The sequence below is a fragment of the Raphanus sativus genome, chromosome 9, assembly GCF_000801105.2.
Source record: "Raphanus sativus cultivar WK10039 chromosome 9, ASM80110v3, whole genome shotgun sequence".
Lineage (NCBI taxonomy): Eukaryota > Viridiplantae > Streptophyta > Magnoliopsida > Brassicales > Brassicaceae > Raphanus > Raphanus sativus.
The window spans coordinates 16765-44568 of record NC_079519.1 but is presented as its reverse complement, the minus strand read 5'-3'; the positions used below and the strand labels follow the sequence as shown (position 1 = coordinate 44568).

At 35.9% G+C, this 27804-nt stretch overlaps 4 protein-coding genes and 1 non-coding gene across 7 annotated transcripts; 4 read left to right on the top strand and 1 right to left on the bottom strand.

Annotated features, from left to right (window-relative positions):
• Positions 1-2535: 2535 nt before the first annotated feature.
• On the top strand, positions 2536-2642 carry LOC130500475 (small nucleolar RNA R71). Its single transcript, XR_008939099.1, has one exon. It is a non-coding gene; the product is annotated as a small nucleolar RNA R71 (small nucleolar RNA).
• Positions 2643-10475: 7833 nt separating this feature from the next.
• On the top strand, positions 10476-11447 carry LOC108823507 (protein DOWNSTREAM OF FLC). The gene is made up of 2 exons (XM_018596730.2): positions 10476-10737; positions 11010-11447. Exons 1-2 carry the CDS (start codon positions 10572-10574, stop codon positions 11339-11341), a joined length of 498 nt encoding a protein of 165 aa, XP_018452232.1. The 5' UTR covers positions 10476-10571; the 3' UTR covers positions 11342-11447.
• Positions 11448-12406: 959 nt separating this feature from the next.
• LOC108827698 (2,3-bisphosphoglycerate-dependent phosphoglycerate mutase 2) lies at positions 12407-14512 on the top strand. Its single transcript, XM_018601169.2, has 7 exons — positions 12407-12750; positions 12965-13192; positions 13292-13634; positions 13720-13876; positions 13947-14048; positions 14132-14251; positions 14336-14512. The coding sequence occupies exons 2-7, from the start codon at positions 12979-12981 to the stop codon at positions 14378-14380; spliced, it is 981 nt and encodes a 326-aa protein (XP_018456671.1). The 5' UTR covers positions 12407-12750; positions 12965-12978; the 3' UTR covers positions 14381-14512.
• LOC108827697 (probable beta-D-xylosidase 7) lies at positions 14446-18871 on the bottom strand. The gene is made up of 5 exons (XM_018601168.2): positions 18420-18871; positions 17596-17898; positions 16752-16921; positions 15798-16663; positions 14446-15123 (listed from the first exon to the last, which is right to left on the bottom strand). Exons 1-5 carry the CDS (start codon positions 18810-18812, stop codon positions 14537-14539), a joined length of 2319 nt encoding a protein of 772 aa, XP_018456670.1. The 5' UTR covers positions 18813-18871; the 3' UTR covers positions 14446-14536.
• Positions 18872-22518: 3647 nt separating this feature from the next.
• On the top strand, positions 22519-25862 carry LOC108823915 (uncharacterized WD repeat-containing protein C2A9.03). Of its 3 annotated transcripts, XM_018597227.2 has the most exons (9): positions 22519-22673; positions 22750-22902; positions 22978-23142; positions 23222-23308; positions 24380-24514; positions 24600-24710; positions 24783-24874; positions 24958-25063; positions 25197-25862. In XM_018597227.2, exons 2-9 carry the CDS (start codon positions 22762-22764, stop codon positions 25695-25697), a joined length of 1338 nt encoding a protein of 445 aa, XP_018452729.1. In that variant the 5' UTR covers positions 22519-22673; positions 22750-22761; the 3' UTR covers positions 25698-25862. The 3 variants fall into 3 exon arrangements, with proteins under 3 accessions (XP_018452729.1, XP_018452730.1, XP_056851473.1); XM_018597228.2 differs by lacking the exons at positions 22519-22673; positions 22750-22902; positions 22978-23142 and adding an exon at positions 24002-24045 and having other exon boundaries at positions 23220-23308; XM_056995493.1 differs by lacking the exons at positions 22519-22673; positions 22750-22902; positions 22978-23142; positions 23222-23308 and adding an exon at positions 23315-24045.
• Positions 25863-27804: the final 1942 nt, after the last annotated feature.

Genomic DNA, 27804 nt, shown 5'->3' with positions numbered 1-27804 from the left:
ACCTTTTTGCACATATCTGCACATATAACACTGAAAAACAAATGCATGAAGGTGGAATAAAGGCATAAGGTGCAGGGTGGGAACTAGCTAAAGATGAGCTAGCCACTCAGGAACAACAAGATGGATATAAAGGATAAGAAAGTCCTGAGTTGTAGTTCTCGTTTCCCTGATCTAGTGCCCATAACAAGAAAATTCAGTCAAGATTAGGTTCAAGTATTGGAGTTAAGTCTACCCAGTGTAACCTGATCGGCTGAGAACTTCTGGAGAATTCAGTGAGATATGTCAGGTGTTCCGGTCCACATGTGTGTCTTTCGCCACTGCTAGGTCACTGAATAGACAACTAAAGCACGAGGTGGTTAGTGATCAACACAGAATTAAGGTCCTAATTCCCACAAACTTTGACTGACTCGATCCTAAAAAAATGACTCAAACTGACTCAAGAGAAAAACAAAAGAAACAACACGAGTTAGTAAACGACGAAGAACCTCCCCCAGACTTACTTCACAACGTCTCGTGTGAAAATAATCAGAGAGAAGGTGAAAACAAAATTTACAAATTTTTTGGTCGAGATACTTACCTAGAGCGGGTGCTCCGAAAAATTCTGGGTGTTCTGTCGCCAGATTTCACCTGGGCGGTTGTTCTTGCTCCTGCAGAACAGGAGCTCCGTCTTCTGCAACCCAGAATTTTTCGAAGTTATCTCGAATTTTTCTGCTTTTGACCTGAAAACTCATAAACTAAAAAAACGAAAATAAGCAAACAAAAACAAACCAAGTTATATTTACACTTACCAGTGGGTTGCCTCCCACAAGCGCTTGGTTAAAGTCACTAGCTTGACTTGGTGACAGGGATCAGTCGGGTTGAGCATGAGGGCTTGTTCCAAAACAAGCTCACAAATCAGACATGTTCAGCTTCAAAACTCTGCTCAACAACCCTTTCACAGCAGCTTCTCCTTTCTCTTTCAGCTCTATCAGTGAGAATAACTCTGACTTTAGAGAAAGGTTTAGAGGTACCCTTGCACTTTACCTCATACTCAATGAATTTCTCATCACACCAGTGAGGTGTCAAAGTCATAGTAGGATCTCCTCTTGACCATTTTCTTCTGGACTTTCTCTTTCACCCTTGCATTCCCACTGATTTCTTGTATCATTTGAGGATCTCCATTCAGAACTTCCTTGAACTCACTGTTTTTACCAAGCTCCTTCCTTGAAACAACCTTCAGCTTTTCTCCACAGAATACTTGAGATGCAAGAGGCGTGTAGTTTCTGAAATCTGGTGGGAACAGCCTGATAGAAGACATTCTTGTTGATGTGGGAGAAGGAGACTCTTATTAGGCATATCAACGATTGCTCCCACTGTAGCCATTAAATGTCCTTCCTAAAATCAAAGGCATCTCATGATCCTTGTTCATCTCAACAACCTGAAATTCAGTATGGAGAACACAGTCCCCAACTTGGACAAGAAGTTGCGAATGGTGGCCATAAGGAACTGCTCTGGAAGAGTTTGCAAAAGTCAGAGTCACCTGAGAAACTCAAACTTCAGTAATGCCCAACTTGTCTACAATCGCCTTTGAGACAAGATTCACACAAGATCCAGAGTCACCAAAGAGCTTCCCTCAAATTCTACTCCAGCAATAGAACATGGAAAAGCAAATTTTCCAGGGTCATCAACCTTAGGCAACACCTTCAGGTGTCTAGGTGAATCGGATAGGGAACCTTAGGAACATAGACTCGCACTGGTGGAATATCAGGAGATCCGTCGGGGCGGGAGCAGTCGCGGGAGCAGTCGCGGGAGCAGTCGTGGGAGCAGTCGCGGGAGCAGTCACTCTAGAGCTAGCAGATTGCTCTGTTCTCTGTTCTGTGCCCAGAACAGTCTCAGCGAACAGTTGTTCCACTTGTTTTCCTCAGATTTCTCACTTCTCTGCTCGGTTGCATTACAGTGCTCAACCCTAGAATTCATCACACTCTTTCCGCGAATGATCTCTTGCTGTTTTTAACAGTTTCAGCAGTTTGAGCAAGCTGAACATCAATCTTCTTTATGTGGTTGCTCACAGTATCATATTTTGAATTCAGCTCGTGAACATGCTGTCCATCCTGGTGTTGATGTCTGTGGTAACCTGATTCAGTGCCTTGACCTGAAGTTGCTGGCTCTGGAGCATCTGCTGCATCATAATGTTCAGATTTTTCAGATCATCTGGCGGACTGTTCCCTGCAGTCGGAGCACTCGCGGCTGGAACAACTTGCTGATTGCTCTGCGGATGGTGTTCTGATACCCAGATCCTTGTGCCTGGTTGTTCTGCAGTAGTTGATCGACCTAGCTGTTAGCTCATCAATTTTCTGAGTGTGTACACTGTTCCCTTTCTTGGAGCGGTTGCTCTCCTGATTCTCATTGGCTGAGCTAGCTGCCATGTTCTCAATCAGCTTGAGCGCTCCATCAGTGGTCTGAGTCATGAAGTCTCCATTGCTCGAAGAGTTTAGAGCACCTTGGTATTTCCAGTCCACCCCATCATAGAAAATGCCCAGGAGGTAATCATCATCAAATCCATGGTGAGGACATTCTCTCTGGTAGTCATTGAAGCGCTCCCATGCGTCACAAAAAGGCTCATCATGGAGCTGTCTGAATGAGGTGATCTTGTTCCTCAATGTAGCTGTTCTCGCCTTAGAGTAGAAATGGTTGAGGAACGCTGATCGGACCTGTTCCCACGATGTGAGAGAGCCGGTAGGGAGAGAGTTCAACCACCGTGCAGCTTTTCCATCAAGAGAGAATGGGAATAACATGCACTTGATGTAGTCTGGTGGCACACCATTCGCACGAGTGAAACTGCAGACTTTTTCGAAATTCTCAATATGCTCCATTGGAATTTCTGCAGAGAGACCAGAGAACACTTTTCGCTGCACCAGATCAATCAGAGCAGGCTTGATCTCGAAGTCCTGCCTGGTGCAGAGTGGAGGAACAATGCAGAGCGCGTAGTAGGAATGTTCCGCGGAAGGTTTCTCTCCCCGATTGGAACAGTCTGCGCTGCTTGTTCTTGCCGCGCGAGAGCAGCCTGTTGAGCATATTGTTCTGCAGCTGCTTGCTGAGCTTGGATGGTCTGCTGCATCTGAAGCATCTGTTGTTGCATCAGTTGCATTGCTGCAGCGAGATCATCTTGATGACCGTGATCACCCATGGTGGTGTCAGTAGGCCTTGGTTGTTGTCTGTTCTGATTTTCTAAACCTTGCGATCTCCTGCAACAAAGAGAAAAGAGCAAGTTAGAGGTCTTAGACTAAATAAATAACCGAAAAATAAAGGTAAAAGATGGTCCCCGGCAACGGCGCCAAATTGATATTCGTGTTCACGCACACCAATTAACCTAATGTGCACACTACCACAATCGAATGGTATGTCGATGTAGCACTTTAGGATCGAATCCACAGAGACCAACTCTTACACTTTATTTCTATAGGATCAATATTAAGCTAAAACAATATGGGGGTTTTGAGTTTTGTAACAAGCAGCAAATAAAATAAAGTAAATGTGAATTCAGATTAAAGAGAAGCCAGCCTAGGGTTACTTCATCGGGTGTCAATACTTGTGAGCCAAACAATTATTCAAGTGCTAAATAGAACAGTCTAGAACTCGGATCACTCAAGTAGAACAGTCCACTATCGTGATACTGCTTCCTATGCTGATCGATCTCACCGTCTAACTGTCGTTGAGGTGAGAAGCGACAACAAGCAATAGAGATCAAGTCCGATAGGTTCACAGAACACCCTAATATCTACTTTCGCTGATTAGGGATGCAATGCTCATTCAAAACAGATCTAGCAACCTAAGCACTTTTGATGATCAGATTAAACCTATGATCTAACATTAAAGCGGCCAGTTTAATGCAAGCAGTAAGAATGGTTATGAATGAAGACAATCGAGTGATTCACTTATCTATGTTTAGCTCACGAAATCAACACCCTAGAACCCTAGACAAGCAAGCCGACTACTCAGCCATGAACAGAGAAAACACAGAGTTCATAGAAGAATAAACTGCATAAATATAACAGAAACAAAGAGAGGGTTCAGGATAATCTTCTCTATGGAGAGAGAGATGGAGCCTTCTCCCTTTACAATAAGCAAAATCCAATAATCTAAAAGTCTCCAATGGTTTCTTGTGTCTAGAATAGCGTAGAATGATAAAGAGAAAACAGAAAATATGATATATCAAAGGCCACAGGCGGCCAGAGAGAAAAAGAGGATAATTAGGGCAAATCCCGAGATGTTGTATTTTCCTTATTCGTCGGGAACAACCGCGGGATCACTCCGTCTGCTTGTTCCGCTTGATCGGGAGCAGTCATCAGACTGTTCTGCGTGAAAATCACCAAACTGCACTGTTTTCTGCTTCTTTTGTCCAGCAGGTCCATCTCCCATCCAGTGCAACTCCAGACCTGTAATGACTCGAAAAGGACTAGAAAGACTCGATAAAGACTTGAAAACCAATTAGAAAACATATATACAATGATGTATAAAACACCATATATCATTAGACATCAACAACAAAAAAGAATATAAACCCTGGAATCGATAACGTTTATTCTATCGGAGAATTAATTCCAGTTTTTCAACTCAGGTCAACTAAAGTCGATGTACAATTTTTTACTGGGTGTGGCCTTTTGTGTACCTTTTTAGAATACATTTATATACATACAGTGTTCGTCGTGTATGACTATTTTTCTTTTCTCTTTTCCTTTGTCATATGTAGATTTATACGTATTTGAATAGACACTATTAATAAAATACAATGTTGCTTGAGTTAGGAATCTAATGCCTAATCAGCATGGGTCCTAGTATCCACCAATGGGAAAAATTAAGAGATTCTCTCATTATATGATTTGCTTGTCGAGTCGTTAAAGTTTTGGAAAAATCCTAATGACATTTTTTTGTGTGCTTCCCATTATTATCAAAACTTTTGCAAACACACACAAACTTTGGAGTTTAGTTCGTTCCTTTTTTCTAACGAAAGATTAACGATACCTTTGTACACTTTGTTGTATGCATACGATCCACAGGTAAAAAATTGATAATATGTAACCTGAGGATCGGAGGCCGCAGGTTTCTTTTAGTTGTTTTGGCAGAACGAAAATAAATCTAAGTCTACATGTGCGTAGTTTTCGGAACAAGTTCTCCAATGCAGTACCAAGCGGAATAGATTCACCGTATTTGTATAATGGAGTACAAACAGAAATGGTACGTAATAACAACAAAATGTATATAAAGTTTATAGCGTACACACATATAGGTTGCTTTGTGGATACATTTTGTAGTAGCAAGTTGATATTAAATCAGTTTAACGTATTAAGTGAGTAATATAATATATAGTACCACTTGGTCAAATTGGCATGTGTCCGCATCAGATTTGGCTAACTATCTGAATTCTGATCTCTCCAACTAGCATCCATGCTCCTTAATTATTGTTTATGGAACAAAAGCGGCGTAATTATGTTTTTTTATTAAAAAGCTAAATTAAAAGCAAATTCGAGTTATAAAATAAAAATGGTTGGCATCTTTCTCGACCAGAGAAGATGGTTAGAAACTGAGATAAACTGCATGCTTTCCGTTTAATTATTTAAAATTAGTTATGGAATGGATAAATAAACTAGCTAGCTTCTGCTGAAATGAAAACAATGGACAAGACAAATCATTAATTGGTTTATTGCATTTAAGTGAAAACCCATTATCTAACCAGCACGATATATGCATTATATATGTATTTGTATACTCAGGCTCATGAGATCATTTTAGATCATGAAGTTCAATTATTTATCTGGTCCTCCAAAACCAGGAGAATTTAAAATGTACATAAAAGTCAGGCTGTGTATCTTTTTCACTTCTAATAAATACACTACCCATATAACTAATTAATTATTATTTTTTAGAATTGGTATTTAATAGTAATATAACTTTTCAAGGTTCTAACTTTAAGTTTATGATTGATTGGCTTGTATTCAGACACGACCCTAATTTGTGTCAGTGTGCGTATACTTTGTATATATTCATTTTAATTATTGACTTGATTCTTTTTACTAACTTGGTTGAATATAGTAGTCTTCATACAGAAGATGAAATGTTGTTTTATAGCTTAGCTTTCAGTAGAGGGATTAACAAGGATGTATATTTACATAAATGATCATGCATGTGTCTAAAGAGAAGCATGAGCCAAGAGCTGCTGGCTACCATATTATATAATAATAATGTGCCATATATGTTAATGTGTCGTATTTGTCTTTTATGAGGGGGCAAGATATGAGAAGTTGTCCCGTTACTCTTTGGTTCTATTTCTAAATTTCTAAAATAACAAAAAATAGTCTTAGTGTAGGAATACGTCTAAAGAGTACACGTGCAAATATGCTTTCCATTAAATTTTATATTTGTCTAATCCAGTTGGACAATAAATGTTACTGATCCTTACTTCGAGTCTAATATAGCAGGGTTCAATGATATAATATCAGGTTACGTACAGTTGAGAAAGGCTCTTTGAATCTTGATATTAACTTAATCACATTATAAGCACGGCCGTAAACTTCTTTTCGTTTGTATGAAGGTAACATTCTAAAACCATACACACGTATAGTCTTTTCATCACTTTTATGCCAAACTTAAAATTTCATTATTTGTTCTGATATAAGTGGTGTTGGCCCATCTATCTTATTAAAGGTGAAGTACAAATTCGGTGCGTTTGGATACTTGGATAAGATTAATAAAAAAAATTGGTGTGTTTAGTTATAGCTATAAAAAATGGAGTGTTTGGAAACTTGAATAGTAGTATCTATTAATTGTGTTTCCATATTTCACTTAGTTTAACAATTTAATTAATTATATTACCTTAATAATAAATTACATCATTAATTATATTACCATAATAATAATAGTGCATATTTTTATTTATTAGTTAATCAATATTAACTTTGTGCCAATTATAAAATCAAAAATGCTAAATAATTAGGTTTTACATATGATTAAACATTTGGTTTATTTTATTTTATTTTACTAAATTATTTTTATTTTAGTTACAATCGGTGGAAAATTACGTACCCAAAAACATAGTTCAAAAATATGTTCTGTGAATAAAATAATAACTTAAATCAAAATACTTAAAATGTCCTACATTTATTGTCACTTAATTTTCCACTCCATATAATTATTTTACTTGATAAAAAAAACTCTTTCTATTTCACTTAATTTAGCAAAATACATAAAACAGTTTTTTATTAATTTATATAATCATTTAGACATGAACATTATCTGTCTATTTAGGTACATGTTGTTCTTTTCGGGTATCCTTTTTTTTTTGGTAACCAAGTCCCGCTTGAATATTATAAACTTATGTGTGGATTTTGAGTTGGATCATTCTAGATCTGGATGAATTCAGTTCTGATGTATAGGAACCTAAAAATATCTAAATAACCAATGTATCTAAAACGGGTTCGGATATTTGTAACAAAAATAACCATATAACCTGATTCGGTCCAGATCTTTTGAGTATCGTTAGTTACCAGATCTTTTGAATATCGATGTATAAAAATATATTTCACGGGCCAATTTAACAAAATATTAATTGGTTCAGTTGAAATAAATATATTTTAAAAAATTATATGAACTGAAAAAATCACTATAAGAGTACTTACATTTGGATTCAAATCATTTTTTTAATAACAAAGTACACAAATATGTTGATTTGTATACAAATTTAAATTACAATGTAAATATTTAATTGAACACAATTAATACAGAAATATGTCACATTGTTTAAACAAAATATCAAAGTAAACAGTTGCGTTCTAAAATCATTTATTTTAACAACAAGCCAAATAAATATGTTGATTGGAGAAGGAATAAAATAAAGCCAGATAAATACATAGTTTACCAGAGACACTCTATATGTCAAATTTATTATAAAGAAATTTTTACTAAGATAAATACATTCAATAATTACAAACAAATAATATATTTCATAAAAGTAAAAAATAATATCCGCGCTTCGATATGTTGATTGGAGAGGGAATAAAACAAAGTCAGAGAAACACATAGTTTACCAAAGACACTATGTGTGTCAAATTTATTATAAAGAAAATTTTACTAAAATAAATATGTTCAATAATTACAAACAAATAATATATTTCATAAAAGTAAAAAATAATACCCGCGCTTTCGAAGCGCGGGTCAAAATCTAGTTTCATATTATTACGGATCGAGTTGTTCCATCCATATTTAAGCAAAGACAAGTGGGAACAGCCAAACAGCTCATGTGAAAGTCCGAGTCATGTTAATTGTTGATTTCATTCTTCATTTGAACTTTAACAATTACCTCACGCATCTGCATTAAGAACAAAGCATAGTCAACTGGTATCTCCATTATTTTGATTCTTGATCTGATTTTGGATATTATACTCTCATGCCTCACCGCCAATTGGTCAGGTATATATAAAGTCCCTAGTTTTTGTATAATAATAAAATATGAACTCTATTCAATATTATAACCACACAAAGTACTATAAGATGGTTAGAGTATGTATAGGAATAGTGTAATCTTATAGTTTTGCTTTTAGCGATGTGATGATTTCAATTATGTCAGTCACAGTAGAATTACAAAACGTTTCTGGACAGTGATTTTAGTTTAATCTTTTCAGTTTTACTTTCAACATTCTTAGAAGTATCATCACCTTTTTATCCAGACAAAACTCATCTCCGGTCTATGGGTGGCCATCACTATTGCTCGTCTTTCTTTTTAATTCATCAAATAGATTATTTGTCCCATCACATGACCAGAACCAACGCACAGAATGGAAATATAAAAACTATATTGAAAAAGAAAGTGATGAAACTATTTTTCTTTTGACAAAGAGAAGAAAGTACATAACAGTGACGAAATGATCAAATCGCAAAAAATGAAAATCAAAGTAATGGTTAAACCAAAAAAAATTTCTCATACAAAAAAGAACTTTGAAAATATTGGACCCTAATCTAGACTAGAAAAAATCAAAAATTGCAATGGACCCTGTGCCAGTGCTCTCTCCCAGCACATGCCTAGACGGGCCTGGGTCAAACAGAAAGGTGTTGGTTTGGTACGATAAAATAATTTATGTTTGCCACTACATGTACATTAGCATTACATGAGTAGAGTAGTCATCACCATGTGGCTGAATAAACAATGCTCAAACTTATTATGATTATGATTACGAATTTATGAAGATGTTAACATCGCAGTATTTTGAAAGTAAAAAAGAAATCCCTGCTGAAAAGCTTTCAATAGATGTTTAAAAATCAAGAATGTTGATATTTTTTGGAAAATTCGAAGTTTTAAGGAAAAACTAGATTTTGATCCGCGCTTTTGAAGCGCGGAATATTTTAACATGAAAAAATTCATTAATAATTTAACAAATATTTTGGTAATTTTTAAAGAGTGCGTATTTAAAATATTTTTGCATTTAAATCAGTATTTTTAAATTCAACCCGATTGTGATTAAACCGGTTAATCCGGAGATTTGACAATTCAATTTATGTTTTTAAAATATTCATATTAAAAAATCACTAAAACCCGAGACTAACCGATTGAACTGATGGATGACCGATATGTAATCTAATTGACTTTAAATTGTAATAGTTTCATAATTTGTAATCTTATAATCGAAATTTTAAAGTTCACTATTTTACAATTTATGAAATTATGATGTTTCTACAAAATTTTAAAGAGAAAATGATAGATATAATATAATTAAAATTAATTATTGTATTATTTGGAAACATTGATAGTAGTATAAAAATATATTGTTTGGAAACATTGATAGTAGTATAAAAAAATAAATATATTGTTTGGAAACGTTGATAGTAGCATAAAGAAATAAGTATATTGTTTGGAAACATGGATAGTAGTATAAATAAAGAAACATTAGTGATTTAATGTATGTTTAACTATAAAGTATAAAGGTATTTAATTTAAAAACTTACAAAATAAATGTTAGGTCCAACAGAATGTTTCTGTTTTAATAAGATAGATGTATCATTTTTGTACGTGTTTTAACTATAGTGCTAAGACGAACACCAACAAAATGGAATCCATCGCTCTGAATAAATAGGGCTGAAAAGTATTAGATATACTATGGCCCATAATACATAATAACTTAGACCCGTCAGTTAAAACTAATGGGCCACGAAGAGATCTAAAGAAGCATAATGGGCTCTATCTTAAAATAAACTTTCTTTTGTTTATTAGTTTGGGCCTATCCAATGTTTTTAATAATCTTTTGATGCTTTCTTCCCATGTGAGTTAAGCACCGACATACAGACAGCAGCAACAAGTTCTGTCCAGCTGCAACCTGCAATCACGCAAACGCACCCACCCTTTTTAACGCCTTCCAATCGTTTATTGCCACGTCAGCATATCCTAACATCGAATTAACGATAATACCCTTGATGGGATAAACTAAATCTCACGCGCTTTCATCTTCTTTCTTCTTCCCTAGATTCGCTGTCTTAAAATTTCACTAATATCTCTGTGCGTCCTCCTCTCATCTCTCCCTCACTTGTACGTCTTCTCTTTGGCAAAAATGGCGAAACTAGCGATGCTGATGGCTCTCTGTATCTTGCCGGCGATAGCAATGGCGGCGAAGGTGCCACGTATCGGTAAGAACACGTTGGTGGTTCAAGGTATCACTTACTGCGACACTTGCAAGTTCGGCTTCGAGACTGCTGAATCCTCCTACCCCGTCCCCGGTATCCATCTCTCTCTCTCTCTCTCTCTCTCTCTCTCTCTCTCTCTCTAGATCCGAGAGCTTCGTTTACTTTTAATCCAAGTAATATTTATCCGCTTGTGCCCTAGATCTAGCTAAAGTGTTGATATTGTTACATCTGAGAGGTTATGGTTCGTGTCCTAGATCTGGCTTTAGGTGTTGATGTGTATGCACATGATCTGTTACTTGAGATACAAGTCTTAATGTGTGATACTTGAGATTCAAGTCTAATGAACAAATATATTATATATATAGGTGCGACGGTGAAGCTTGTGTGCAGAGACAGGAAGACAATGAAAGAGTTATACACAGACGTGGCTGTATCAAACAGGAAGGGGAAGTACATGTTCGTTGTCCACGAGGACCATAAAGACGAGATGTGCGATGTTATGCTTGTCAAAAGCTCAGAAAAGGGTTGTTCTAAAATCTCGAGGGGGCGTGAACAGTCGCGTGTGATATTGAACCATTACAATGGCATTGCGTCGCAGATCAGGCACGCTAACAACATGGGGTTTGAGAAAGATGTTTCAGATGTGTTTTGCTCTGAGTTGATTAAGAAGTATCAGGTTGATGAAGATGAGGTTTAGAGGACCATCTTTATAATCAGTGTCATGATGGTCTGTTGTTTTCTATTTGGTTATGGGAGAGACATATTTGTATTTTCTTGATATAATATTATTTGTTCTTAGATGATGATGATGACTCGAGTGATGGGAACTCTTGTTTGTGTAAGTTTGTTCTATTGATATATGTTCACTTCCCCTGCTTGGGAAGCATCTTCAATATTTGATTTCTTCGTTCATCGTTTCTTAGTGAGTGAAGATTTACTTATACATGCCAGCCAAACTTGTTATTTTCTGAGAATTATGGTCCAACACATGAGAGGTTGTCTTTGTCTAGGGACCAATTCTCACAACATGCACACTCCATATAACTTCTGTTTTTTTTTTAATTTATTTGTCATACCTTAATCTTCAATCCGAGAATTTTGACTGTGACTGAATCTGTAAGATTTAGGAGTAAATCTCCGACTGGACTTCGTTACAAACCAACCCCAAGCAAAGAAAAACACAGTAGGATGTAGTCTTTGGGCTACATACTTAACAATCTATTTTTGGTATCCAAGCAAATTCTTAATGGACTTTGATGGGCCTACTTATGTACTCTCTCTTTTTTTGGGCATCTTACTCTCTATTTTTGTTGGTACACTAAATAGGGAAGAAGTTGAGCAAAACTCCACCAAGACACCAAGGGTTCTTTAGGTGAAATTTTGAGCAAAACTCCACCAAGACACCAAGGGTTCTTTAGGTGAAATTTTAAGCAAAACTTGATTTCATATTAACCAACCACGAACCAGCTAAAATAATCACCAAACTCAAATTTACATCGCTTTAAACTTCAAATAAATAGAGCAAATTTTGATTTCACATTAACCAACCCCATGACCAGCTAAAAGTACATCACCAAACTCAAACTTTCCATTACTTCAAAAAGTAAACAGAAGACTTCATGCAATTTTTCAGTGGGAGCCCTTTTTCAGTTTGTAGAATATTCGAATAAAGAAAAACAGAATCTCATAATTGACTTATGGGAAGCAAAATCACGAGATGTGAAGAAAGAAAAGGGCCAAAAGAAAAGGACAGAACCAGAACACAGAAAATTGCCAAATGTCAAAAACCAGGTAGAAAAAGAGAGTCAAATAAACCCTACGCTTTCCATATTTTCTTTTTTAATTGGCTTTGCAACTTCAACAACCCTCGCGTCGGCTTCCCCTCCCCCCGATTTAAAACTTGTCTCGTTTATGTTTCTTTCACGCAAAGAGGCCAAAACGAAAGATAAAAAAGAAGAGATTTTCTCATTTTCTGTTTAAAAAAAAAATCCCTTCGATTATTTTCGGTCTGAGGTTTAGGTGGAAATCGACGTGTAGTAATTTCATAACAGTTCTATTGCTCTTCTCCGGACCATCCTCGGTTTCATCGTCACAGCCTTAAGACAGGTATGTCTCTGTATTCCGACCAACATTAGCTTTGCAAAATCGAAATCTTTCGACTTTTGGTATAGTGTGATTTTTTTTTGCGGTTGCATTAGGGATTTAGTTCTCTCTACTTAAGCAATCAAAGTTTAGATCTTTAGTTTGATCCCTTTTGATTTTTTTTAATACTATTGATTACTGCTAAGTTATACCCCTTTTGATTCTTATATGCTAATAGGAATTTTGAGGAAAATGGCTACGGTTGTGTCTCATCAATTGATCGGCTCTATTGCTTCTCATTCACCTTCCAATTCCAAACATTCTCTCTTTCCAACGGACTCTTTCAATGTCCCTATCAAATTCAGACAGAACCGTTTCAAACTGGAAGCAACCGCATCTCAAACTCCTGTCCTCGACCCTCTCTTGTCTCCTTCAAAAACCACCACCCTTTCCAAGAAAAAATCAAGTAACAAAAAAAAAAACTAATACTTACTTCCCTCATTACTATATATTAAGAGTACTAAAGCAACATTGAATCAATTTTTTTTTTTAAATTAAAAATCAGATGAAGCATCACTGATACTGATTAGGCATGGAGAGTCGTTATGGAACGAGAAGAACCTCTTCACAGGCTGCGTCGATGTTCCTTTAACCGAGAAAGGTGTGGCCGAAGCTATCCAAGCGGGGAAGAGGATCAGCACCATACCCGTTGATCTGATCTTCACTTCCTCTCTGATCCGCGCTCAGATGACCGCTATGCTCGCCATGACTCAGCACCGCTGCAAGAAGGTTCCTATCATCTTGCACGACGAGAGCGAGAAGGCTCAGACTTGGAGTCATGTTTTCAGCGAAGAGACTAGGAAGCAATCCATCCCTGTTGTAGCTGCTTGGCAACTGAATGAGAGAATGTAATTTTGACAATTTTTTGTGTTTTTTTTTTTAGATAAAAGTTTCTGACAATTTTTTTTTGTTTTATGTTTGGTTTTGAGTTAGGTATGGAGAGCTGCAGGGTTTAAACAAGGAAGAAACAGCTGAGAGATACGGAACACAGCAAGTTCATGAGTGGCGTAGGAGTTACCACATCCCTCCTCCTAAAGGAGAGAGCTTGGAGATGTGTGCTGAGAGAGCTGTGGCTTATTTTGAAGACAATGTAATGACTCAAAAAAATATATATTTATTTTCATTTTTTTTAACTTGTATTAATCAATCGTTTTATGCAGATTCAACCAGAGCTTGCATTAGGGAACAATGTGTTGATTGCTGCTCATGGGAACTCGTTGCGGTCTATCATTATGTATCTTGATAAATTAACTTCTCAGGAGGTAACCAAAAAAAAAACAGAATGAGTCTTTTCTCTATATTATTGGTTTTTTGGTAAAGAGTTTTTGGTTTTGGTTCTTTTAAGGTTACGAGTTTAGAGCTGTCTACTGGTTTACCGTTGCTCTACATCTTCAAAGACAGGAAGTTCATGAGACGTGGAAGCCCTGTTGGTCCTACAGAAGCTGGTGTCTATGCTTATACTAAGGTAACAACCAAACTAAACCAAATCAATTGTTTATCTCCCATGGTTGTTATGAGTTTGCTGATGTAATGCTTTCTTTTGTTTCAGAGATTGGCTCAATACAGACAGAAGCTTGATGAGACCCTTAACTAAAATATGTCCCCTTTTGTTTTTTTGTTGTTTTTTCACTTTAGCAAGAACAGTTTTTAAGATATGTATTAGATCACACAAATCACTCATTATTTTCAATCCACCCAAAAGCCAATCCAGAAGGAAGTTTTCTTACATTATGTTTTTTTTTTCAAAGATTCAGACATTAACTGTAAGAGGGAGCTCTGAGTTTCCAACGGTTAAGAAGTACTTTCCTTCTTCAACAACCATAACACCAACTTCATTAGCTCTGCTCAGATGCTCACAAACACCAACCTCAAACTCAACTTCACCTCTCTCTCCGTTTCTCAACACAACGCTCTTAAACCCGACAAGCTGTTTCTCAGCTCGCGTCCCATCTTCTCCTCCTCCTCTTTCGTGCCTCGCAAACACCAGCACCGGATGTTTCCCAGCCATCTCTCCTTGGTTCTCGACCACAACGCTCACCTTAGTCTTGGCTGTTTCGCAGCTTTCTTTTCCCATTTCTGAGACCAGAGCGTATCGAAGAGAGTCTGAGTTGGTTTGAGGTTTGGATTGGTTCAAGTAGAGAGTGTTTTGAGGAAGAGTCTTGAACTGGTAAGAGTAAGTTGTGTAGCTTAAGCCGTGACCAAACTCAAACACTTTAGGTCCTTTGTAGAATCTGTAAGTCCTTCCTGGATATCCAGATGATGATGATCTCATCCTCATGTCTGTCATCTTCACATTCACAAAGCTCTGTGGATACCATGTCACAGGTAATCTCCCGCCTAGAAACACACACACACAAACCAATTAGCAAGAAACAATCATATATGGAAGCTATTGTACAGTGTCCTCTCAGAGACTATTTATAGATCTTGTTATAAAAAAATACTAATGATACGTTTAACTAAATGTGAAAGCCTTTAGTATAGCGATTTGATTAAGAGTTTATTAATAATTTACACTTAAAAATATGGGATCTAAACTCTAAAAAATGCATATTGTGGAGAAAAAAAAGTTACTGAAGATCTTAACATATGGTAAATAGTTACGTAAAAAAAATAATTATATAGTTTTAAAAATATTTATCTAAAGTTTTGAAGTTACTAGCCCTTATTACAACGGTTTATTAAGAATTCATTAATAATTTTACACTTAAAAATATAAGATTCAAACTCTAGAAAATACATATTATGGAGAAATAAAAGTTACAGAAGATCTTAACATGGTAAATGACTACCAATGTAATAGCGTAAACGTAAAAAACAATTATATAGTTTTAAAAGTTAATAATTTTGTCTGTTTAACGTTTTCTTTGAATTATAAACTTTAAATTTATAAATATTTATCTCAATTTTAAAGTTATTAACCTTTATTAATATATTATATTAAAAATTCTTTTTAAAAAATTAAATCATGTTCAGCAGCTTCACTTTTCACATGCAAAAAGACTACTCACCAGGATTGTGATCACCGAACAAGATCTCAGCAAGAGCAACACCTCCAGCTTCACCAGGATAACCAGCCCAAACAATGCTACCGATATTGTCGTTATCCTTAGCAAACGAGACATCGACAGGACCGCCACATATCAAGACAAGAACCACAGGTCTCTTCGCAGCTTTCGCAACGCTTATTATCAGCTCTCGTTGCTTCCCTGGTAAACTAAGGTCGACACGGTCAAAGTCTTCCTTCTCTTGGGTCTGGTCCAGTCCCATGACCAAGACCACGCGCTCAGCGTTTCTCGCGATGGCCACCGCTTGCTCAACCGCAGCGTTAGAGCAAGCCACGGAGTCACATCCTTTATGGTAAACAGCGTTTCGAACGTAACGTCGTATCGCGTCTAGAGGCGTCACGTTCTTGCACGGCGGGCCAGCGTAGTTTCCGAGAAGCGTTTTAGCCACGTGTGCGTTTGGACCGATCACGGCTAACGAAACGCCGCTGCTGCGTTTGGAGAGAGGAAGGAGTTTAAGAGAGTTTTTCAAGAGGACGATGCCGTTGCGAGCTGCTTCGAGCGCTAACGCTTGATGAGACGGAGAACAGACGTCGTTAGGACTTATGTTTCCGTATGTTAGTTTGGTTGGATCGCCGTTAAAGAGACCGAGACGGATCCTAACGGAGAATAAGTTGATTAGAGCTCTGTTGATGTCTGTTTCCGACACTTTCTTCTGTTGGAGAGCTGACTTGGTGTGCTTCTGTAAGTATGATCCGCAGTTTACGTCCATGCCTGCTTTGAGGACGTCAGCGACGGCGTCTTCAGGGGCCTTGGCGTAGCCTTGGTCATCGTAGATGATCGAGACTGCGTCACAGTCTGAAGTAATGTATCTGAACATATAGAGACGATCGATATATAACATGTTAATTACTATCGTTGTGGCGGGAGTGTTAAGAAACGAGAAGAAGAGACACGAACCCGTTGAAGTGCCAGAGACCACGAGCGGTTCGAGTCAGGAGGTTTGGGTCAGCGCATGAGGGGATGCCGTTGACTCGGTTATAAGCGCACATGATGCCACTGGCTTTGCCTTCTTCTATGCATTTCTTGAACGGTGGTTGGTACGTCTCCGCCAGGTCAGCCAAACTCACCTTTTTATTCAGAGAATTATAAAGTGATAAACATAATTAGCATGGAGAGCTAAATAAGAAAGATAAGACGTGTTTATAGCATTTTTCAAAACAAGATGATCGTGATGTTATACCTATCCAACCTCAAACATATTATTTAGGGTATGTCTCATACATTGTAAATATTTAAATTTTTGAAACAAGACTAAATAACAGCTTCTTTTTAATTAATAAATTGGATAAAATAGGGATTTTGAAACAATAAGTGCATTTGATGCAATATGAGAAGAATATAGTATTGTGAACTTAATTGTTTTTTAACAATTCCTAACAAGATTTGACTCGATTCCGACCAGCTCCACGTCAGAATTTCAACATGTTGATTGTATGATTATATTAGTACAAATTCATATTTATGACAAGACGTAAAGAATAGCACATATTCATGATAGGACGTAAAGAGTGCAATCAAGGGATAATATATGCTCTTTGATGCCATTTAAAACATCATTATGTAAAGATTTTACTTTAATGCCCACTTTAAAAGGAAAACATAAGTTTTTATTCGTTTGATTATATTAATCATGTATTATTAAAGGACTAAATCTAAATGAAAAAGAAGAGTCAAAAGATAGTAACCTTTGAAAAGTGATTATAGAGAAAATAGCATACCTAAAAAAAAAAAAATAGCATACCTGAGCATTAAAAACGTAACGAGTGATGCCTTTCCAACGGTCAAGATCATAAGCCGTGAAATGCTTACAACAAGCGGAGGCTTGAAGGTGACCGGAGAGTGTTTTCTTACCGTCGAAAGAATCACCTTGGAGTCCTCTGACGTAAGCCACCGCGTAAGCTCCGGTCACCGTCGGATCCTCGCCAGGAGTCTCTTGGCCTCTTCCCCACCGTGGATCCCTAAATATGTTAATGTTAGGTGCCCAAAATGTCATCCCTTTGGCTTGTCCTGCGTTGTACACTCCTCTTGCTTCCTTTCCTATCACCTTCAACAACAATTATCCAAAAACTTTATTAGTTTAATATTCATGTGATCTATACTAATAAGAGGAATTAATGTCTAAGATAGCAACATACCACCAAAAACAAAACAATGCTCCCTCTAATTCAATTTAATTGTCATTGTAAAAAAAAAATTCGTTTTAAAATAAATGTTGTTTTAGAATTTCACTAAAATTTATTAATAAAATTTTTCACTTTATTTTTTATATTAGTTAAAATATGATTAGATATATAAATAATTATGTTTTTATTTTGAAAATATATAAATTATATGTTTTTAATATGTGAATAAAACTAAAACGACATCTATACTCACGGATTGAGTACTTCCTAAATTAACACAATAAAAATCCAAAGACAGTTACTTCCTTTTCAGCTTTTCAGACATAGTAAAAGGTGAACTGAAGTATGAGTTAATTTCTGTCAGAAATTATTTCAATAAATTTAACAATTTAATAAATTAACACCTTTATAGTTAAAATGTCAAGAGAGAGAGTAAACGTACTTGAGCAATGCGGAACCACAGATAGGAGTCAAAGGAAGCTGCGCTGAGGATTACTTGAGGAAAGCTAGTGGCAGCTTTAACCGTTCCATTAAACCGGATTCCGGGAGTGGGACCGACGTCAGCTACGCCGTGTAAAGCCTCAGACCACCATTGGTACGCCGGCACTCCAAGACGAGGTATCCCTGGAGCTGAGTTTACCAGCTGAGAGATCTTCTCGTCTACGGTTAGCCTCGAGACGATATCGCGAGCTCGACGGTTGACTGAGAGGTCGGTGCGGCAGAACTGAAAGAGCTTCGTGGTGGGATTCGATGCGTCGCAAGCGTGTGGCGGAGATGAGTCAACGCCGTGAAGGAAGAAGAGGAGAGTGAGAAGGAGAAGAATCGTTTTAGCCATTGGCTTCGAAATGCGGAAAACAAGAGATCAGAGAAGCTGTATAAGAAGACGGACTGATGAGACTGACAGAGTATCTACTTTATTATAATGTTGTCTTTTTTGAATTGACGTAAATATCCCTTAAAAATCGCATCGGTGACCTAAAATAGTTGACCCTTGTTGTATTATTATTTACACTAACTCTCTAGGGCGGTCCTAAGCCCAATAAGACTAATGCTTTTGTTCTTTGATGTAGGCCGTTGAAGTGTAACGTTATGTACAGATTTATCAGGCCCATTATGGTAAAATACGTGAGCTAGATGCATTGTTTGGAAACGTAAACAAATTTAACCGTCCAACCAATTACACAAAAGTTGAAATGGATATAAAGCCACTTATCGCGATGTCCTAATCACAATAAACCTATTTGCAATCTATCAAATTTCATTTAATCACGTAATTAGATTTAATAGGATAAATATGTCGGTTTCAAACAAAATAAAAATATAGTAGTTAAAATCCTTTTCGGTCTCTCAACTAAAGTTATTTCGTATGAAGAGCTTCGTAGAAATTAAAACTCAAACCATTGTTACTAAGTCCAGGCCACGTGAATGAAAGCTGAGCCCTTGTTCCAACACGTGGGACGTCTGGTTGAAGAGTGATGAGTGTGTAAACGTATCTGTCTTCGTGTCGTCACAGGGCTCGTGACTGGTTAATCGACCAGCGACAAAAATTGGCATTACAAAAGAGATTATGAGATGTCGGTAGAATTCTATGGCCACGTACCAAAGAGGGACGCTAACAAGAAACATATTTTTATTACAAGGTTTGAATATGTCATCGAGTGTCTGCTGTTATGCAGTAGTAGTATTAAAACTCCAGTCCAAATCTTTTATTTTATTAAAATGATCCGCCGCTTGGCCCGTTGTCTCATATTATTTTCTTTCACAATAAATTCCTGATAGTTTATGTCATAAGTTCTTAATAGTAATTAGTTGTTAACTAAATACTTTATCTTTCTTTGTTCCACTATATGTATTGGATATGTTGATATTTTCTTATCTTATTTTTTTACATAGTATGATCTTTTATAGTATATATTAGATTTTTTAATTAAATACCATTAAACAAAACTTTATATAAATAAGATTCCGATATATTTCATGCAACCAATCAAGATTTGAAAGTGTTGAAATTCGGCAAAAAAAATCATGAACTTTGCACGAATTGCCATAATAAATACGAACATATTGGCTGGCCAAAAAAGCACCGAACTATATTTGACTTTAAACTTTAATCAGTAAGTTATCGTTGACTCGTCAAATTAAACACACCGTTACAAAATGATTAAACGACGTTTGCAAAGATTGTTAAGTAAAACGACGTCGTTTTGAGATGGAATGAAACGACGTCGTTTTACCTATTTTTATTAACAAAAATATGTTGTTCGCGTGGATTGAACCTGAGAACTCATGGCCAAATGACGAGTTTTCTTGCCACTAGATTACTGTCACTTTTAAAAATATCCATAACATGTTTTTTTATTGAGTATCAAACAAATCTCAAAAATCTAAATTTTTCTTTAAAAATTCCAAAAATCTTAAAAATTCAAGAAAATTCTGAAAAGTAAAATTAAAATTGAAATTACAAATAAGTTTTTTTTTTAAAATCAATACATTAAAATTTTCAAAAAAAATCTAAAATAATTCAAAAAATGCAACGAATTAAATTTAATGATTAAAAACTTGAAACATATTTTTAAATAAATTAACATATGTAATATAAAATAAAAATGATGTTTATCACTATAGATTTTAGTATGGATAATGTATTTAAGATAAAATATACAAATGATAATTAAGATACAATAAACAAATGATATTATCACAATTTTTTTTCTAAAATATGATAATAATTAAATGAAAAACATTTGTAGTGTGATAAATATCAATTTTCTATTTTATCTCAAATATATTAATTTATAAAAAAGTATGATTAATGTATTTAAGATAAAAAAACTCAAATGATCTTAGATACATTAATTTTTATAAAAAAATATTAATGTTTTGATATTTTTTAAATATTTATAATTTCAATTTTAATTTTAATTTTAATTTTAATTTTCTTGAATTTTTAAGTTTTTTGGAATTTAAAAAAAAAAGAATTTAGATTTTTCGAGATTTGTTGATACTCAATAAAAGAAAACATGTTATGGATATTCTTAAAAGTGACAGTAGTCTAGTGGCAAGAGACCTCGTCATTTGGCCATGAGTTCTTAGGTTCGATCCACGCGAACAACATATTTTTGATAATAAAAATAGGTAAAACGACGTCGTTTTACTTAACGATCGTATTTAACGTTGATTAACCACCGTCTTAACTGTTAGTTAACGGTGTCTTAATCTGGTCGGTCAATCAAAGTTTCTTAATAAACTGATAAAAGTCAACAAAAGTTCAGGTTTTTTTTGGCCAACCTCAAGTCCATGTTTCTTTTGACCATTCTTGTCATGTTCAGTGTTTTTTTGGCCGAATTCCCTTAAAACAAATGAGATTTTGTTCCTACTTTTGTGTTTTTTTTTTTTTTTCCGTCTATATTATTATTGTATTAAGGTCAAGGCCCATAATGGATCCAGCCCAAACTGAAAAACACAAAAGGCTATGAAGGCCCGCATACAACCAGGTCAAAGCCCGACATAAAGGGCTACACAAACATGGGCGTAGCCCAAGACTAAAAAGCTAGACGGTCTGAACCCATCCACGCGTTGAAGCCTGCGCGTAAGCCGCCCACGTGTCCGCTTCTTCCATAGATCGAGACACGCGTCTCCTTTTCACCAAATTGGGATCGAAACCGGCGAAGAAAGCTTCCGGTCACCGCCTCCCGCATCACACCAAATCCAAATCGGAGAATCAACATCTCTGCCATCTTGCCGACGAAAACCCACCCCCAACAACTGTATTGAAGGTATAGGGTCTCTTCGGTGTCTAGACTCCGCGTAAAACGCTGCACTGATACAACGCTTCACCGGACCACTTCCACGGCATGCATCCACAACGCATCCGTCTCCATCACCTCCACCATAAAACAACACCTACCGCCGGCCGTCGTCACTAGAAGAGAGTCGACAACGCCAGAGTCAAGCCGAACAGCTTCCATCGATAAGAACGCCGCCAGAGTCAAAACGGGAATAACAACCGAACCGAGACTTTCTAAACAGAAGAGAAAAACGAAAAGAAAAGCTAAAAAACGTAAGCCGGACCGATGGTGGCTGTGTGAGCCCACCCGTCGGCCGGAATCAAGATTGTCCGGCGGAGCTTCTTTTAGAGAGAGGTCGGAGAGATATTCTAGAAAGATAAGTATTAGAATTGGATGGACAAGTACTCCTACTTTTGTGTTGTTTAAATTATATACCATTAAACAAAAGTTTTATATAAAGAAAATTCCGATATATTTTTATGCACCAATCAAGATTTGAAAGTGTTGAAATATGGAAACATTTCGATTAGTCCTTAAAAACAAATGAGATTTTGTTTCCTACTTTTGTCGCATCTTGCATTTATCCGAATTTATTATTTTTAATTTTAAAAGTTTTTAACGTTTTTCGTTTGACCAGTTAATGACTATTCCGGTTAAATGCGTGGGTCCCAAAGACTTCAGAACTTCAACCTCAAAATGCTCGCGACTTCAAACCTTCATCGCCAAGTTGGTTTACCGACTCCAACCGGTCCCACAATCTCTAAACTGGGGGACCCACCCAAACTCTCTCGTACCTCCACCGTTATAAAGCACACCACCACCTTCCCACCGGTTCCTCTCTAAACCACAAGAAGCTTTTTATTACTCACCGCTTCTTCCATTTCCACAATCTTCGTCGCGATCACACGGTGAGCTTCTTTAAACTCTTGAGAACCTTTTGTGCTTGTGGTGCTTCTTGACATGTTCTTGATTTGGTTTCACCAGGTGTTAAAGAATATGGATATCTTTGACAACTCTGACCTTGAGTACCTCGTTGATGACTTTCACGGCTTCTCTGATTCTGAAGACGATGAACCCTTTGGAGAATTTGATCACAAGAGTGAAGCTGATTCTGATTTCGAGGATGATCCTGAGCCGGTATGATAAAAAAGCTGGTTTTAGTTTAGAGTGTTAACTACTTAATTAAGCTTATGAGTTATGTTAAATCTTTAGTCTCAGGAGAGTAATACGTCAGCGTTGGAAGCTAGGAACGGTAAAGACATCCAAGGGATCCCTTGGGAGAGGCTTAATTACAGTAGAGATCAATACCGTTACCAGAGGTTGCAACAGTATAAGAACTTTGAGAGTCTCGTTAGGTCCAGAGAAGACCTTGACAAGGTTTGTAATATAAACTTAGTTTTTATGGGTTTTTTTTTATTTTGTCTGTCTTCATGGTTTCTAGTTTTGTTGTTGATAGGAGTGTTTGCAAGTAGAGAAAGGGAAACACTTTTATGACTTTCAGTTCAACACAAGGCTTGTCAAGTCCACTATTTCACATTTTCAGGTAAACAAGACAGCTTTCCAACTATGCTGTGTAATATTTGGTATAAATACTCTGCTGCCTAATCTCTGGAGCCATGACGTTGGCCTGTTTTAATACCTGAGTTCTCTGGTTCATTTATGAAATAAGAGGATTATTAAAGCTCAAAACATGTTGCTTACAATCTTACTATTTATTCCCGCCGGGTCTACAAACACTAACCTTTAGTTTGATTACATATACACTATAACTAGCTTCTGTTGTTATTGTTCAATTTTTGTGGCTGATTCATCTTTTCTTATGTCCACAGCTCTTCCCCCTCAGCTATGCAGCTGGGGTGTTGATTAATTTAACCTCCCTAGTTCATAAGTTCTAGAAAATTTGTAATAATTTAGGCTCGATGTTTACTCAGGTACTACAATAGTGTCCAAGGTTCTAACTCATTCAAAATAATTGCCAAGTTATGATTATAGGATGGTCGAAGCAGAGTTAAGAAGTCTAGCACCTTCTTATAGAATTTCCTAGGCACGGAATGTATTAAGTTCTCTTGCATTGCATTAGCGTTTCCAAGTGTCCATTGTAAGATCATTTACTGTTCATACTAGTCAAAACAGAGTTGACTTATTGAGAAAAGTAGCACTTGAAGAAGACTAATCACACTACCTCCTCTGCATTTTGAGAAACAGTTACTATATGCTTTCAACCTTTCTTAAACAGGGTTTGGAGAGCAGCTGGCGCCATAAAGAAACCATTTCAATATGGTATGGTAGGAAATGTTTGCACATTTACAAAGACTCTCTAACTTTGCTATTATTATTTTTTGCAGGGAATCTTTTTTTTTTGTTTTGAACTTGCATTTGATTGCTTCATGATTTAGGAGATTTTACATTTTGTATTTTTTTTTTCTACAACGCCTTGTGTCATCCACTCATGATCCCCTAACATTCACATTAGATTACTAGGAATGGTCACTCTTTTTCCTTCTTGGCTTGTGTTTTTGTGTTTGAAGTTGCATGTTCTCTTCTTTTCTTGTCTTTAAGATGTTCAAATGTCTCGGATGTGAATCCTAATCTCCAATGTCACATTTTGTTTCAGCTGAGGAACTTGCTATGGTCAACATCAAAGCACGACGTGTACTTCATGAAGAACTACTCCCTCATGCATTGGTCTTCTTTGCTTCAAAGGAGCAAAGAAGTACTTAACGTGGCAAAGCCCATTGTTCCTACGATGGTAAGCAACTTTACTTCTTTATATCACTTCTTCATGAACGTAGTACTTCAAACTAAGTTAACGTTATTGATACTTCAACCTTCAGAAGCAGCAAGGATTGTTGTCGCAGTCTATATCAAGAGTTCAGATAAGCACCATGGCAGTTAAAGACGATTTGATAGTTGCTGGAGGGTTCCAAGGAGAGCTTATCTGTAAGGTATTTATTAGACACATTTAAAGCTTTATACACTTGAGTGATTCTCACTCGCTGCGATCTTTTCTATTACAGAGAATCAACGAACCTGGAGTTGCATTCTGTACTGTTCTAACATCAGTTGAACACGACATCACGAACTCGGTCGATATATACAACGCACCATGGTAATTAAGAACCTATAGGCTAAACAGAACATATACATTGGTTGGCTTCTAACTCAACCATTTGGTCTCTTGTATACATGTAGTGGCTCGTTAAGGGTTATAACCGCGAGCAATGACTGTACCGTCCGTCTACTTGACGCTACAAACTTTGCTATCCTCAACAGTTTTGCGTTCGACTGGTCGGTAAATGTAAGTGAATCACCATCTCGTAGTTACAAAGGGGCTTCAAAAAATATAGTAAAAAATATTATATGTAAAATTAGCAATAGATATAATATATACTCTTTTGTTTCAAGTGTTCATGTTTTATCATCTTTTGTAGAACGTCACGGCAAGTCCAGACGGCAAGCTATTGGCTGTCTTAGGGGACAGTCCCGAGTGCTTACTAGCCGATGCTGGATCAGGTAAAGTGATCCACGGTCTCGAAGGCCATCACGACTACTCGTTTTCATCGGCATGGCATCCGAACGGTCAGATCCTAGCCACGGGGAACCAAGACAGAACATGCAGGCTATGGGACGTGAGGAACTTGTCTAAGTCGCTAAAAGTGTTGGAAGGAAACATGGGAGCTATTAGAGGGTTGAGGTTTACGTCTGATGGACGGTTCTTGGCGATGGCTGAGCCAGCTGACTTTGTACACGTGTTTGACACGGAAGCTGGTTATAGTCAGTGTCAAGAGATTGATCTGTTTGGAGAAATAGCTGGGATCTCGTTTAGTCCTGACACGGAAGTGCTGTTCGTGGGAGTGGCTGATCGTACGTATGGTAGCTTGTTGGAGTTTAGTAGGAAGCGAAACCACTTGTACTTGGATTCCATTTTCTGATCCGACTCCAATCAGCTATATGCGCGTGAGAGGGTTATGTTGTGACGTTGGTAGGGGTTAAGTCGTACTTGTTTGCCACTTTTTTGTGATAAAAATATTAGTTCTTTTTTTTTCTTTTAGCAAAATATATATTAGTTCTATGAAAGTATTGCAGTTTAATTAGAACTAGATTTTGACCCGCCCTTTCGAAGGGCGGGTATATTTTTTGTTTTTTTTAGAAAAAAATAATAATGTTCATATTTTTGTTTTTCTTTGTAATTATATTTGTGTATAAATTTTAGTCAAAATCTATTTTATAAAATAATATCAATTTAAAAGTTGATCCGGTATACGCTCGGTTCTTTGTAATCACATGCTCGTATCTTTGTAATCATTTTTTTCATTCTATATCTTGACCCGCATATATAATGTGGGTTTGTGGGTTTGTATTTTTTTTTGTAAATATATAACATTTTCTGTATTTTTTTAAGAAGTTAAATAAATTTAATTTATATATCATTATATAACATAGGTTATTCTAACTTAGTGGTTAGATAATAGTTACAAAAAAATTAAAGAAATTCTGGTTTGTTGGGAGGAAATTTCGGTATGATGTATAAGGTTTTGTTACTAATTAATAACTGGTGAATAACGAATATTACTTGGCATATACCTCGTTATTGTTTAAAACACTATTTTTGAAACAGAAAATAATATTATTCGAGTTCTTGACAAAAATAAAATATTATTCGAGTTTAACAAAATTTTGGATTTGATGATTTTTTATTTTGAATTTTGAATGGGGTGATTTTGCGTTTTATTTAAGAGTTTGATTCTAATGATAGGGATTTATTGGTTGTAAAATGATATTATATGATATACACTAAGTGGGCATATATATATATACTTTTTTAAGTGGGTATATTAGTTTTTGGTATTCGAGTGGTAAGCTTTAGGGTTAAATGTTTTACGCATCAATTTACATGACATATATTAAGAACGAACATCATTGTTTTAGTTCTTTCTCTTTATCAAAATTTTTTACCAATGGGCATATATATTTGAATTCCAATATATTTCGTTCTATGATGTCATTAACAAAACATAATAAAATGATAAATTTGCAGATTCTTTTTCATTTGTGTGCATTGGCCTTACGTGTGGAAAAGTCAATTTGTTGGTATCTAATCTAATAATGGATGAGAACATGAGAACATTAAAACCCCCCAACAATCTAATATCATTTGGTCCATGAGAGCACGAAGACATATTTATTATCCCATTAATACTGGTTTAATTGGTTCAAATGCGATAATACAGGTCATAAATAAAAATGTAACGTGAGTTAGTTGGTTGTTTATGTGGTTTCTTTTTCATTTCCTCTTGTATCCTTAATGAATTTTTATTTTTTTAAACAAATCTGATGGCACAAAAAGTAATATGCCAAGGAAAATCAGGGGCAAATCTATAAAAGGGATTCTGATTTAATTATATTGATATTTCTATTGGATAGAACAACACGATTGCAGTATCTCCTAAACATTTATAATAAAGATATTTGTAATTTAAATGAATCAAACCGATATTTTCAGAAAAACGTGGGAGTTAAGTTTAAAATTGATTTTCCTTTTTATCTTTTCCATATTGTGGGTTGTTGCCATAGTTGTGCATACCGTACGGGAACTTTTTTGAAATTGAATACATCATTTGCTAACTATAGTTTGTGATATAAAATTTAAAGTGTATAAGCTATTAATGTGATATTTCAATTATATAAACTACAACCGCTATGTATATTAAAAGATATGAGAACAATAGTTTGTGCATATCGTAATACAACATTTTCAATTATATAATGTGTAAGCTATTAATGAGATATGTCAGCTATTGTTTTTAATTTAGTGTAAATTTCTAAGAAAAGCTTTAGTTTATTTGCAGCATATATGAAAACAAATACATTTGTATAGTGAGAGATATGAGAACAATACGTTGAAACTGACTTAATGATTGAAAGCCCTTTTTTCAAAAAAAAAAAAAACTGACTTAATGATTATTATGATTTATTTGATATAGTAATTTACGATAAAATGTTAAATAATAATGACTATGGTAACGTATATTGTGGAGC

What these genes read in the sequence shown, in the direction of transcription:
- LOC108827697 (XM_018601168.2), bottom strand. Translation starts at nt 18,812, where the DNA reads ATGGCTAAAACGATTCTTCTCCTTCTCACTCTCCTCTTCTTCCTTCAC. An exon ending in GTTACGTTTTTAATGCTCAG is followed by an intron (nt 16,922 to 17,595) that starts GTATGCTATTTT and finishes CTGAATAAAAAG; the next exon opens with GTGAGTTTGGCTGACCTGGC. An exon ending in GTTCGGTGATCACAATCCTG is followed by an intron (nt 15,124 to 15,797) that starts GTGAGTAGTCTT and finishes GTGTGTTTCTAG; the next exon opens with GCGGGAGATTACCTGTGACA.
- LOC108823915 (XM_018597227.2), top strand. Translation starts at nt 22,762, where the DNA reads ATGGATATCTTTGACAACTCTGACCTTGAGTACCTCGTTGATGACTTT. An exon ending in CCACTATTTCACATTTTCAG is followed by an intron (nt 23,309 to 24,379) that starts GTAAACAAGACA and finishes ATTTTGTTTCAG; the next exon opens with CTGAGGAACTTGCTATGGTC. An exon ending in AGCCCATTGTTCCTACGATG is followed by an intron (nt 24,515 to 24,599) that starts GTAAGCAACTTT and finishes TTCAACCTTCAG; the next exon opens with AAGCAGCAAGGATTGTTGTC.
- LOC108823507 (XM_018596730.2), top strand. Translation starts at nt 10,572, where the DNA reads ATGGCGAAACTAGCGATGCTGATGGCTCTCTGTATCTTGCCGGCGATA. An exon ending in ATCCTCCTACCCCGTCCCCG is followed by an intron (nt 10,738 to 11,009) that starts GTATCCATCTCT and finishes TTATATATATAG; the next exon opens with GTGCGACGGTGAAGCTTGTG.
- LOC108827698 (XM_018601169.2), top strand. Translation starts at nt 12,979, where the DNA reads ATGGCTACGGTTGTGTCTCATCAATTGATCGGCTCTATTGCTTCTCAT. An exon ending in CCTTTCCAAGAAAAAATCAA is followed by an intron (nt 13,193 to 13,291) that starts GTAACAAAAAAA and finishes ATTAAAAATCAG; the next exon opens with ATGAAGCATCACTGATACTG. An exon ending in GTGTCTATGCTTATACTAAG is followed by an intron (nt 14,252 to 14,335) that starts GTAACAACCAAA and finishes CTTTTGTTTCAG; the next exon opens with AGATTGGCTCAATACAGACA.